This window comes from Rutilus rutilus, assembly GCF_951802725.1.
Source record: "Rutilus rutilus genome assembly, chromosome: 17".
NCBI lineage: Eukaryota > Metazoa > Chordata > Actinopteri > Cypriniformes > Leuciscidae > Rutilus > Rutilus rutilus.
In genome coordinates this window covers 4,476,471-4,490,708 of record NC_140230.1, presented here as the reverse complement: position 1 = coordinate 4,490,708, position 14,238 = coordinate 4,476,471, and the positions used below count along the sequence as shown (strand labels likewise).

Genomic DNA, 14,238 nt, shown 5'->3' with positions numbered 1-14,238 from the left:
TAAAGAAAGGAAAGAAAAGAAAAGAAAAGAAAAGAAAAGAAAAGAAAAGAAAAGAAAGGGGGAGTTGAAAAATTATATATCTAACATATTTAAATGATTAAATAATTCTATTAAATGTGGTCAAATGTATTAAAAAAACGAGTGTATTCCTGCTGTTTCCTGGAAGTGCTCTATTCCACAAGCTTTCACAGAGAACGACTGAACGTTTGGTTGTCTTAATTGTGCAGACAAGACAACAAAGCCCTTTTGTCCAGCACTGAATAGTGACATCCTCACAGGAGAGAGAAGTTAAAAATAGTTGAAAGCGCAAACAATAGAAATTAATGAGCTAAATCTTTCAGACCCGTCCCAGGAGGCCGAGGGGTTTTAGGAGACAGAACGAGAAACTCTCCCGTCTGAGAGACACGACCTGCTGTCATACTTGATGTTTCCTTCACAGAAAGGGAAATAAAATCCCTCACCGATCTGTGCGTGGCAGATTCTCCAGACTGCTTTAATCATCAGCACACACACACACACACACACACACACTCCTGTGGTCTCTCTCTTCTCTGCTCTGAGCACTAGATGTCTCCTTTCATCCACCGATGAGAGAGAGAGAGAGAGAGGAGTCCTGACGCTGTGTGTGAAAGAGGGAAATCTAGAGGAATGACAGAGCGGGACAGGGGCCATCAGAGGGTCTCGAGCAAACCATGCATTTAACGCAAGACAGATCAGTGAGGAGGAGCCCGAAACAGAGTACTTTTCCTTTTTCTTTCTATTCTTTTACTTCAAATACATTTGGTCTATGGTTAGAATAATAGCATAAATCTTCTTATTTTGCTATAAATGCATGATTATTTTAGTTGCATTTAAAGAGGCCATATTTTACCCTTTTACAAATTACTGATGTTGTTTTTGGGTTTCTACAAGAACATGTCCAATAAACACGTTATTTTCCTCATATTCTCCATTGTTGCGGCTCCTCTCTTCCCAGTCTGTCAGTAACGCTCTGTTTAGTTCCTGTCTCTATGAAGCCCCTCCTTCTGAAAAGCACACTGTGCTCTGATTGGTCGGCTGGAGCAGTGTGTTGTGATTGGTCAAGCGTTTCGAGTGTGTTTGGGAAATGTCCCGCCCCTTTCCATAACCGCCAGTTTAACACACTACTAACTAACTCAACCAGGCCCCGCCCCTTTATTCTGCAAATTAATTATTTAAATGAGGAATATTGTGACGTGTTCGTTCCGGGAAGAAACTCAATGGAGGCGTTTCAGGGAGTTCAGAAACACTGACACTGATATAGAGAGGAACTGTGTGACTCTGCAGAGCTTTTTCATGCCTAAACAGCAACATTACACACTAAAGAAAGATGAACATGTAAGAAAGAAAAAAATCCCATTAGTTGACTGCAATAAAACACATGCCGTTTTGAGGGCACAGGAGCATATCTGCAGGAAAGCACATCACTCATCATGATGGAACTGGACTGGTTATGTTGGTATGCTATGTGCCGCCTACATAAACATAATAGTTGAGAAAGCATAACCCCGGGTTCTGTCTCCCTGAATGCTGAAACGCTGCATTACTGATGGGCTGCTCAGTGCTTAAGGCGTGTGCATGGGATATGAATAGTCAGAGGGCGTGTGAAAGGATCTCTATTCGTCATTTCTATTAATAGGCTGAGTCCTTCGAGCAGATCACCCTGAGAGCTGGACTACCTGCGCCCGTCTGTAACGTTCACAAGCATCAGCACTAAACATGGGCACACGTAAAGTTTGGAAAATGTTATCCTCAATAAGAAATTTACAATTAATATGATGTACTGCATTCAGAAGATTGGGGTCAGTAATTTTGTATTATTATTAGGGATGCACCGATATGAACATTTTGGCCGATACCGATAACCGATAATTCTTTATACTTGAACCGATATATTGGCCGATAAATCAAAATCAAAATTTGTATATCATTTTTTTGAGAAACTGATTACAAAAAACAAAACTCTGCATTAAAAGCCATGTCTCAAGCACACAATTATAATGTTCTCATTATAATTTTATGTAACCGATATGACAGACTTGCACTGCACTTGTTGCACTGAACCATATTTTACTTTTTTTATTCATTTCAATCATATTTCAAGCAATTCAAAAGCATCATGTTGAACAGTGCGTGTCTGAAGCATCTCAGCTGAAGGAAATAACACATCATTTATTGGCTTTAATATATCGGCTAAATTTTCTTATCAGGCCGATAACGATAACATTAAAAATGAACATATATTGCCTAATACCGATATGGTGCCGATATATATCGTGCATCCCTAATTATGATTATTATTATTTTAAAGAAATGAATACAAGGATGCATTAAACTGAACAAAAGTAAAGGCTTTTGCATTGATACAAGAAAATGTAAATGTTTTACTATTTTTGGACGTTCTATTTCTCAAATAATCCTGGAAAATATATCTTGTTTTCCAACGATACATTGATAATCAGCATGTTTGACACTGAAGACTGCAGCAATGACTCATGGAAATTCAGCTTTGCCATCAAAGGTAAAAATAAAACATTAAAATATATTAAAATGAGAAAAAAAAAGAAAAAAAAAGAGCAATTAAATGTTAATAATAATTACTGATTAGTCTCCTGTGCCCGGTTGCATAAAGCACCTTAAGTTTTTCCCTTAAGTAAGATACTTAAGGGGCGATTTCCCCTTACCTAAGAGAATAACTTAAAGGGCATCTTGCAGTTTTTTTTCTTTTTTCAAAATGAATATAACCTTGTATGAAAATACCATATGAAAAGTAAATGCAGGATTAAAAATTGTTTTGCAAGACATAAGGGCACAAATTTAGTAGAAAACGTAACAGTTTCCTTGACCGTGTTGAAAAAGCGCTTTTTTTTCACTATCGCGTCATATGACGTCACCAGAGGGAGTCGTTCGCCGGCTCTGCGTTCGCGCTCAGTGCAGAGTAGGTTGGTATTCAGTTGGAGCGGTCATGATTCAGTGTGTTTTCGCTGGTTATTGTATTTCAATTAATCATCGTCGTGGTAAATGATTGTGAATTATGGCCTGTCAGGACATCGAGTCCACAGGTTTCCGAATAAGAAAAAGGACGGTGCGATCTTCCGTGCCAGTGTGCGTTTTGTGCAGGGTAAGAGACGGGACTTCACTTCTGCTTCTGCTTTGAATAACGCGGTAGTGTGTAGCGTTCACTATTAGACCGAATGATTATAATCCCGGCGATATGTGCACACTGTCCCGGCTCCTTCATCAGGTCGCCCGGTGACGGTCCGCCGTCAGCATGTGGTTCGGCCGCCGGCGGTAAACATGACGCTCACGGATCCGTCAGAGATCACTGTACATCTGTTTTACAAAATGTGCCTTGTCTTAATTTAATTCATTAACATATCCTACATAAACTTGTAATGTAATGCATTTATGTGTTTGTTATTAGTCTGCAGCCGAAACTTATTATTATTATAAATATGTTCTATAATTTATTTTTAATCTGTACAAACCGACTTTAATGTTTGTGTTGGCTGTTTCTACATACATTTTTTATACAGTAAGACAGTTGTGATTGTGATCATTTTTTTATTCATCGTCACCAAATGGGTCAAATCAAAGCCTTTATAAAGTCCCTCTTCCTCTGGAAACTGTCTCGTAATGGCTGACACACACAACACATGCAGGTAAGGGTCTAAATACTAGCTTTGCTATTGCCTGATACATGATTATAATAATCTGTACAGTATGTGATCTGAGCTTAGTGTTATACATATCGCCGGCTAACGTGGATACATCTATAAACTAACACTGTTCTCTCGCCCTGTTCTCCTCACACCACAACTCGTCGTTGTTCTGTCTATAATCCTGGCCTGTCCTGCTCACTTGGCTTCATATCAGGTTCATAATTATATGATATCATTATATATATCAATTATATATATCATACGAGTAAACATTTAGGCTACAATTCCCCCAGCTTTCCGAGCTGTCATTGCGATCCATTGCTTTCCTATTGTTTACTTTGACCGCTCTCCCTTGTGTTACGTCACTTCCGGTTCGGCGGTTTTCAAATGCGGAAGTAAAATGTTATCACAAAAACGACTCCAGAAGCCTAAATAGCGTTTTATAAGTATATGTTTATATTTAAATCTAGTTCCTATGTTATTTTTCTATACACTGGAAAAAATTGTCACACTTGTGCTCCTCACGGTCAAAAATGAGCACATTTGAAATGAATGGGAGACGAATTTCCTCTAGTGGAAGCGTTTGGTACTGCAGCCAAACACAATCTGACTGAAAGCTCTTTTTTTGAGAGATATCAAGCTCAAATTTTTAACACAACTTGTTTCGATTGAAATAAATTTGAAAAAAAGTATTTTTGCACTCTTTTTCATAATAAATGTAAAATTCTGTAACTTTAAAAAAAAAAGTTAAATAAAAAAATAATAATAATCTGCCAAGTGTCGTCATTGAAAAGAGATCGAACTGAAGTCTGTGCTCTAAAGCATTCAAGATTTACCACACTTTAAGTTGGAAATTAAATTTTCAGGTCTATGCTCAAAAAGTGAATAAATGGATAATAAATACAGCATAAATATAATTTAGAAGTAAAATATAATACATTAATTTCATTTAAATTAAAAATATATATATATTTTGGTCATTTTTGACCGACACGTGAAGAGGGTTGAAACAGTAGTCCATGTGATCTGCAAGGATTGTGCGGATGGTTTTACTTATTCGAATCAGTTCTTCTATAATATTACTGTACAGAAGGGTTTTTTTCATTTTTTTTTTTTTTTTCATTTTGCTAATGTGGCTAATCGAGCATCAAAAATGAACAATATTAATTTAACTTGTTTTAAACAATATCATCATATTTTGGAAAGACAAGCAAACATCATACAAGCAAACAAGATCACAGATCATTTGCTCAGAGTATTCGTCTACACATGGCTTTTGTTTGTAATCTGTGCAGTCAATTAACTAGCATTAACAAACCATAAACACAATCAACCAGCGTGTCAGTGTCACACACACACACTCTCTTGTACATCTATCTTTATGAGGGCATTCATTGACACAATGCAATCTCTAGCCGCTTACCCTAACCATCACAACTAAGTGCCTAACCCGACCCCTGACCCTAAACCGACCCTTAACCTCATTATAACCTGATCCCTAAAACCAAGTCTTGACCCTCAAACGGGCCTTTAAAGGCTCTCAGAAAGTGAGGACCGGCCAAAATGTCCTCCTTTTACTCTCTTTGTCCTCACTCCAATGGTCTAAAACTCAAACTGGTCCTCACAAAGATAGCTGTACAAGTACACACACACACACACACACACACTTCGAGGTTTCTGCTCTTTACAGCGAGCGTCTGCAGTCACGGGGGGAAAAGCGCTTATAGAAGCTCTTATCTTAGAGAATGCATTAAGATACGAGAGCCTGATTGACAGCCTCTTCAAACACACACATAAAGCGCTTTAATGAGCATTATAGAGTACGCTCACCTCTGACTTTATCAGCGTTATAAACAATCCACTTTATATAACTGACCTTACAGGTGAGCTGTGTTCCCCCTCCATATTCATATGTGAGATTAACAGAGCATTAATATTAATGAGGGCTGATTTTCATAAGTAAATAAGCTGTGTCATCAGAAGGTGAGTACTGAGGTGTGTGTGTGTGTGTGTGTGTGTGTGTGTGTGTGTGTGTGTGTGTGCGTGTGTGCGTGCGTTTTGTGTGTGTGTGTGCGTGCGTTTTGTGTGTGTGTGTGCGTGTGTGTGTATAGAGATAGATACAGTGATGTTACAGAGCACAGAAATACACTTTACCTCACTTTAATCCTCAAACTCTTATCAGAAATATCACATTTGGACCCTTTGCTCCGGAAGAGACCGAATCTACAGCATATCACCAAATCCTCACGGAAACACCACTTTAATGGCACTTGGAGGTAAACTTCTTTTGGATACAAGACATTGGCTCTGAGCTCTTCCTGGAGATCAATATATCACTACAATTCCTTATCACGAGTGCTGTTAATGTGTTTTAACACAGCGCGCAACCAAACAAGCGGCTCTTTCTGAAACCTCAACGTGTACTATATTACCAGATTAACTTTCTGAATAAGTGTAACAGTGCAGCGTAATTGGTTCACTTTTTGTGGGTAATATTAATAACTGCATAACGTGTTACATTAGAAGAAACACCTGCACATATCACACATCTTTCATGCACATCAAACGGTCATTTATAATGCAGACCCTATTCCTGCCTGAGCTGTGGCTGTGAAGAGGACGCTATGGCCTCGTTAGTATCTGGATCATTTACATGAGGTGTAGATTAAAGACAGCATCGGCTCCGGTCGAGTCGTGGACAGGTTTACACCTGCATCACTCCACTTCTGCTGGAGACTCATATATATGGAGTTACAGTGTGAACGCAGTCTCGAGAGAGCAGCGCATACACCTCTTAGTGTGTGTATATCCCACCACTCATCTATAACACACACACACACACTCACACTGACATACTCATACACACAGACACACACACACGCACGCACAAACACACTCACATGCACGCAGACACACACACAGACATACTCATACACACAGACACACACACACACGCACGCACAAACACACTCACATGCACGCAGACACACACACAGACATACTCAGACACACAGACACACACACGCACGCACAAACACATGCACGCAGACACACACACAGACATACTCAGACACACAGACACACACACGCACAAACACACTCACATGCACGCAGACACACACACACAGACATACTCAGACACACACACGCACGCACAAACACATGCACGCAGACACACACACAGACATACTCAGACACACAGACACACACACGCACAAACACACTCACATGCACGCAGACACACACACAGACACACACACGCACGCACAAACACATGCACGCAGACACACACACAGACATACTCAGACACACAGACACACACACGCACAAACACACTCACATGCACGCAGACACACACACAGACATACTCAGACACACACACGCACGCACAAACACATGCAGGCAGACACACAGACAGACATACTCAGACACACAGACACACACACGCACGCACAAACACATGCACGCAGACACACAGACAGACATACTCAGACACACAGACACACACACGCACGCACAAACACATGCACGCAGACACACACACAGACATACTCAGACACACAGACACACACACGCACGCAGACACACACACAGACATACTCAGACACACAGACACACACACGCACGCACAAACACATGCACGCAGACACACAGACAGACATACTCATACGCACAGACACAGATACAGACACACACACACTCATACGCACAGACACACACACAGACAGACATACTCATTCACACAGACAGACAGACATACTCATACGCACAGTCACACACACACACGCACACGCACAAACACACACACACACACACACCCCCTGAGGTGATGTACCAGCACTACAGAGGAACAGTGAGCAGAGTCCAGCTGTTTATTGATCATCTGTCAGTCAAATCTGTGTGTGTAACGCATGAACATCACCACTCCTCATACTGTACATTTCACACACTTCTTCATCATAACTAACTAATATTGATTATTACATCTCAAGATTGATGTTTGAGTCTATGCTTAGCACCAATAACACTTAACAATAAACATTATTTGTAGCGTGCCCATCTTCCAATAGTCCAACACAACATCTATCAGCGATGTGGAACACAAGGAGGAATCGTGGAATCCAGTCATAAACACAGAATTTACTGAAGAATGCGGAATTTCACGGAATTTGTTCGCCTGGAAATCCAGACCTAAATCTGAAAGATTAATGAAAACTCGCTGAGCAAATTCAGCTTGTGCTCTCATGAGAACGCTGCATTTCCAGGGTAGGAATTTGTCACATATTTGATGAATAAATAAATAAAAAGCAGCTCAGCACATTTAAATCAAATCCTGATATAAAGAGTTGTTAAAGTTTCATGATTTCTGATTTTGCATAAGCTTTATGATTTCTTACTGAAACAAATATGCTTGTTTCCTGATAGTTGAGACCTTTCAATGATACATGACACAAGTATATCTGTTATGAACTGTGATTTTACATTTTCACGTAAAGCAGTTTTTATTTTTTAGACCATGTAAAAGCACTTGTAAAGTGATGGTCATATTCCCTGTATTCAGTGTAAAGTCAAGCTTCCACGCTTTAACATCAACACATATTTTGTGCAAGTGGTTGTTAAATAACGTGATAACTTACTAGCGCCTCCCGCTTCAGATTTAAGAGGTTAAGGTTAACGATTAATCAGTCGTTAATTGAAACAACAAACGATTTGGGGAATATACACTACCTTTCAAAAGTTTGGGGTCAGTAAGATTTTTAATGTTTTTAAAAGAAGTCTTTTCTGCTCACCAAGGCTGCATTTATTTGATAAAAAAAAAAAAACAGTAATATTGTGAAATATTATGACAATTTAAAATAACAATTTTCTATTTTAATATATTATAAACTGTAATATATTCCTGTGATCAAAGCTGAATTGTCAGCATCATTACTCCAGTCTTCAGCGTCACATGATCCTTCAGAAATCATTCTAATATGATGATTTGATGCTCAAGAAACATTCATTATTATTATTATCAATGTTGAAAACAGTTGTGTACAAATTTTTTTCATAATTCTTTGATGAATAGAAAGTTCAAAAGAACAGCATTTATTTAAAATAGAGTATTTTCTAACATTATAAATGTCTTTACTGTAACATTTGATCAGTTTAACTCATCCTTGATGAATACAAGTATTGATTTATTTTATTTCTTTCCCCCAAAAATAAAATTTAAATTCTTACTGACCCCAAACTTTTGAAGGGTAGTGTTTAATGTTACAAAAGCTTTAGATTTCAGATAAAGGCTGTTCTTTTGAACTTTCTATTCATCAAAGAATTTTGAAAAAAAATTGTACACAGCTGTTTTCAGCATTGATAATAATAATGAATGTTTCTTGAGCATCAAATCATCATATTAGAATGATTTCTGAATGATCATGTGACACTGAAGTAGGGTTGGGCGGTATTACGGTAATATCGGATACCGCGGGATCTTAAAATAGCACCGGTATCAGTTTCAATACCGTCATTACCGGCACTTATATAGCCTATAATATATATAATTTATTTATTGCCTAAAAAATGCTTATGTGTGGTTGCAGTTTGGCAATATTTCTGGTTCCAACCGAATATGAAGGGAGAGGCGGTAAATACTGACGAGGCAATTTGTAAATTGTGCAATAAAAAGGTGACCGGTAAACACCTCTAACGTTGCATCTCCGAAACAACCGCCCACTCACTGCTGCCAGGATACATAAAAGCATTAAGTTTCGTATTTGTTAAAATATTATAATGTTATTTTTTCCATCTTTGTTGATTATGAAAAGTGAACAGCACAAATAAGATGGGATGCATCGGGAGTCAGATGATTTGACCATTTCAATAAATTTAGTTTTGTAAAAGGCCTCTTTAAAACGAATTTCGTTTTGTATAAATTGTATCTAAATTTTTATAAAATTTTCATCATCCAATATGCCTGGATTTAATATAATCATGACATGATGGGCATGCCGCTGTCACTTGCATTGAAATCTCATAAAAAAGGCTATGCCTCACAGACATGACAAATAAATAAAGCTTGAAATTTCTTTAAACGAAAGAATTAAAAACGAAAGAAATAGGCAACTCACTGATTAGGCTAAGTAATCCATGATGTGCATTTCTCTCGTTCATACAGAGATGCGATCGTTAATTTCATTAAACGAAACAATTCAAAACGAAAAGAAATATAGTCTGATTAATCAATGGTGTGCATTTCTCTCTATAGCGTTCACTACAGAGATGGCGATCGTCAATTTCTTTAAACGAAACAATTCAAAAAGAAAGAAATTGGCTACTCACTGATTAGGCTAAGTAATCCACGATGTGCATTTCTCTCTAGGCGCGTTCATGCGGAGATGGCGATCGTCAATTTCTTTAAACGAAACAATTCAAAACGAAAGAAATAGGCAACGAACTCACTGATTAGGCTAAGTAATCCATGATGTGCATTTCTCTCGTTCATACAGAGATGCGATCGTTAATTTCATTAAACGAAACAATTCAAAACGAAAAGAAATATAGTCTGATTAATCAATGGTGTGCATTTCTCTCTAGGCGCGTTCACTACAGAGATGGCGAGCGTCAATTTCTTTAAACGAAACAATTCAAAACGAAAGAAATTGGCTACTCACTGATTACCGGTAGGCTAAGTAATCCACGATGTGCATTTCTCTCTAGGCGCGTTCATACGGAGATGCGATCGTCAATTTCAGTAAACGAAACCATTCAAAACGAAAATAAATAGACTAGCCTACTCTCTGTAATCCATGATGTGCATTTCTCTAGCGTTCACTGGGGAGATGCCGATCGTCAATTTCTTTAAACGAAACAATTCAAAACGAAAAGAAAAAGGCCACTCTCTGATTGTGTAATGATGTGCATTTCTCTCTATATGTTCGTTCACTACAGAGATGGCGATCGTCAACTTCCATCTTTGCAGAAAAGTTTTATTAATAAAAATCAATGGACACGCGTCACCGGATTGCACTTCTTGCTTGTTGCACGCACACAGATATGTTGAATAATGGTGGGCTCGGGCTCATAATAACAGTTAATGCCGTCGGCCGGACTCAGACACAACGTGCACGGGTTGGGCTTGATTTTTTTGTTGTTGTTTTTTTGCCCGATCTGGCATTCAGTTTCTGAACGGTGTAGGCACAAGCCAACAGTTTGGTGACGCCGTCTGAGTCCATTATGTCATAATTTTTAATTAGTCACGGTAATACCGTATACCCCGGTAAAATAGGGAGGCGGTTTGACGGTTTCAAAATTCGAATACCGCCCAAGCCTACACTGAAGACTGGAGTAATGATGCTGACAATTCAGCTTTGATCACAGGAATAAATTACACTTTACTGTATATTCACATAGAAAACAGCTGTTTTAAATTGGAATAATATTTCACAATATTACTGTTTTTGTTTGTATTTTCTATCAAATAAATGCAGCCTTGGTGAGCAGAAGAGACTTCTTTTAAAAACATTAAAAATCTTCCTTACCCCAAACTTTTGAACGGTAGTGTATATGTAAATTGACATCCCTAAGCACAATTTTTTTTTTTTTTCCTGGAAAAAGTCATCTTCAATGTTTCACAGTCTCATTTTCATCCAAATAAAAATGTGGGGGAAAAAAAGAAAAGAAAAAAAATCACTATGGGATTTACTGACCGATCCTTTGACGTTCAATTCAAAATGAGGCATTCTGCAGGTGCAGGAAACCTGGACTGACATCACAAGAGGACCTGCTGGCTTCTTTAAAAACATTTTCAAAGTAGTAAAGTATAGCGTGCTCCTCCACCTCCACCGATCCTCATGAATGCGTTGTGGTCTCTTCCAGTGTGTGTAAGTGCATCTTCACACACAGCATCTGGACCACACACACACACACACACACACACACTCGAGCGCGTGTGAATGTCAGATCTGCGGGGGTTTAATTGCACACCCACTCCAGCTAATACAGCAGCTTCCAAAAGTTTAGTCCTGCATCGCCTTCGGGTTTCATTTCAAAGCGCCCGCACCCGTTTGGCCCTCACAGGGACGTGTTTACCATTCTCCCAGAAATGCACAGGTGACTGACCTCAATCTCTCTCACTGTTCTCTCCTGCAGAGCCGCTGAATAACGGCTCATAAATAACAGCGGCTGAGGAGAACCGCTCTGGATCTCTTTGTCCTAAGCAGAAGTGTGACGCAGGTTCTCTATGATGGGTATAAAACACGTAGGAAAAGCGAACGCTGAAGAGATTATTCTGTTTCACCTCAGGCCTGAAGCGCAGACTGTGCAGAAACACTTCAAATAGACTCTTGCACTGAACTATAATGCTGAAGAAGGGCTTGGAAAGTGCAATGCTTTGATATGTACTGATTGTGTATGAGTTGCATGAGTTCTAACTAGGGCTGGGTATTGACACAAATTTCACAATTCGATTTGATTTCGATTCCGATTCGATATTGATTATTTTGGATATCACATACAATACATGGCAAATCTCTTCACTGATGCTGTAAACTATGGGAGTCAGTTGTAGCCTATAGGCTTCATTAGCCTACTATAATATTGAAGGTAAAAATGAACTGATTTGTATACAAACACTTAAATTGCACTTTTATTTATTTTTATAATAATAAAGTTATATGAAATATAAACATTTAAATGGTGGCTGTCATAAAAACTTGCTAGATTTATTCAAACATGCATTAAATATTGAAGAACATTAAAAATGATAATGAATATGTAATATGGTGCATATATTTAGCAAAATGCTCCTCTCTAGAGTTAATTTTTTCCAGCTAACTAACGAGTTTATGGTCACTGGATATGGTTTTTCTGAGGTAAATGTGACGTTACATGACATTGTTTACAAGCTGTTTTACTGACGTCTTTCCATGATAGAAACACTGATTGAGTGATTCCATGTGACATGATATGGATTATTGTACTCTATCTTTAACACACTTTCAGAAGCTCGTTCATGTTTATTTCGCGCTGTAACTGGTGTTATTAAGGCGGAAGAGAAGATCATGTGCTTCTCTCGAGCTGAGCCAGAGCGATCTCACACTACAGCGACGAAACGCTATTTATGTTTTTGAATTTCGTAGGAACTATACTCTCATTCCTGCGTAATAATCAAGAAACTTTGCTGCCGTACCATGAGTCAAGCAGGCGTAATGATATGACGCAGCGCCTGAAAATAGGTCTAATAGGTTAGACAAACTTAGTCCCGGTCACGTTGGAAGTTATCGAGCTGGGGACTATTTTCAGGCGCTGTGTCATATCATTACGCCTGCTGGACTCATGGTACGGCAGCAAAGTTTCTTGATTATTACGCAGGAATGAGAGTATAGTTCCTAGCCATATCAGCCTAGAAAATCGCAACTTTTCATTTTCCGTCGGTCTTAGTACACGATGTAACTACAGAAGAGTCAAGTTTTAAATAAGAAAAATATCGAAACTCTTTGGTCATTTTTTTGAGAGAGATGCTAATGGTCTTGTCCGATTCAATGATCTATGCTAAGCTATGCTAAAAGTGGTACCGGCTGAATGGATTCGAAAACGGTAAAACTCAACTGTTTAACTCTGGGGGAGGTGTAAAATGAGCATATTTCCGAAAAAAGTGGAGTATCCCTTTAAGAATCGAAATCGGTTCGTAAAAATGAGAATCGATTAAAATCAAGAAATCTATATTTTTTACCCAGCCCTAGTTCTTACTGAAACAAATATGCTTGTTTTCTGATAGTTGAGACCTTTCAATGATACATGACACAAGTATATCTGTTATGACCTATGATTTTACATTTTCATTTTTTTTTTGAAAATTAAAAGCACTTGTAAAGTGATGGTCATATTCCACATGTAAAGTCAAGCTTCCACGCTTTAACATCAACACATATTTTGTGTTGGTTAAGCAAGTGGTTGTTAAATAACATGATAACTTACTAGCACCTCCCACTTCGGATTTAAGAGGTTAAGGTTAACGATTAATCAATTAATCAATCCTTAATTTAAACAGCAATTGATTTTTGGAATATATGTAAATTGACATCTTAACCACAAAGTTTTTTTTTGTTTGTTTTTTGAAAAACTCTTCTTTAATGTTTCACAGTCTCATTTTCATCCAAATAAAAATGTGAAGTGAAATCAGCGTACCTGTTTATCACACTGGCCGTAGTCTGGGCCGTGGTCGACCTGGAAGAACGACAGCTCTCCTCGGTTCTTGGCCATCTCGATCAGACTCATGGCGGTGCGGACCGTAGAGTTACGGGCGTGCACAAACACCATCACCTAAAACACACACATCGGGTTAGGTTACGTTTGGGGTTTGGGAATCAACAGACTGAGTGAACTGAACCTCATGAAGGCCTGAACTCAAGCTCTCTGCATTAATGGCCGACCGAAACTGAGTTTTTAATGGCCAATATAAAACTGATGTTTATCAGTCCCAAACCATTTCATTTAGAGATAGTAAAAACACCTGCATAACAATTGCAGAAACGACTTATTTTACATAATTACTAAATTAGAAATCATTGAAAAT

The 14,238-nt window shown here is 38.4% G+C and overlaps 1 protein-coding gene across 2 annotated transcripts in view; it reads right to left on the bottom strand.

Annotated features, from left to right (window-relative positions):
* Positions 1–14,238, bottom strand: part of ascc3 (activating signal cointegrator 1 complex subunit 3) — a 242,832-nt gene that overhangs the window by 91,982 nt on the left and 136,612 nt on the right. For both annotated transcript variants that reach the window (XM_084435411.1, XM_084435412.1), the window contains exon 14: positions 13,851–13,985. In XM_084435411.1, coding sequence (XP_084291537.1) covers positions 13,851–13,985 — 135 coding nt within the window. The remainder of the gene's footprint in view (positions 1–13,850; positions 13,986–14,238) is intronic.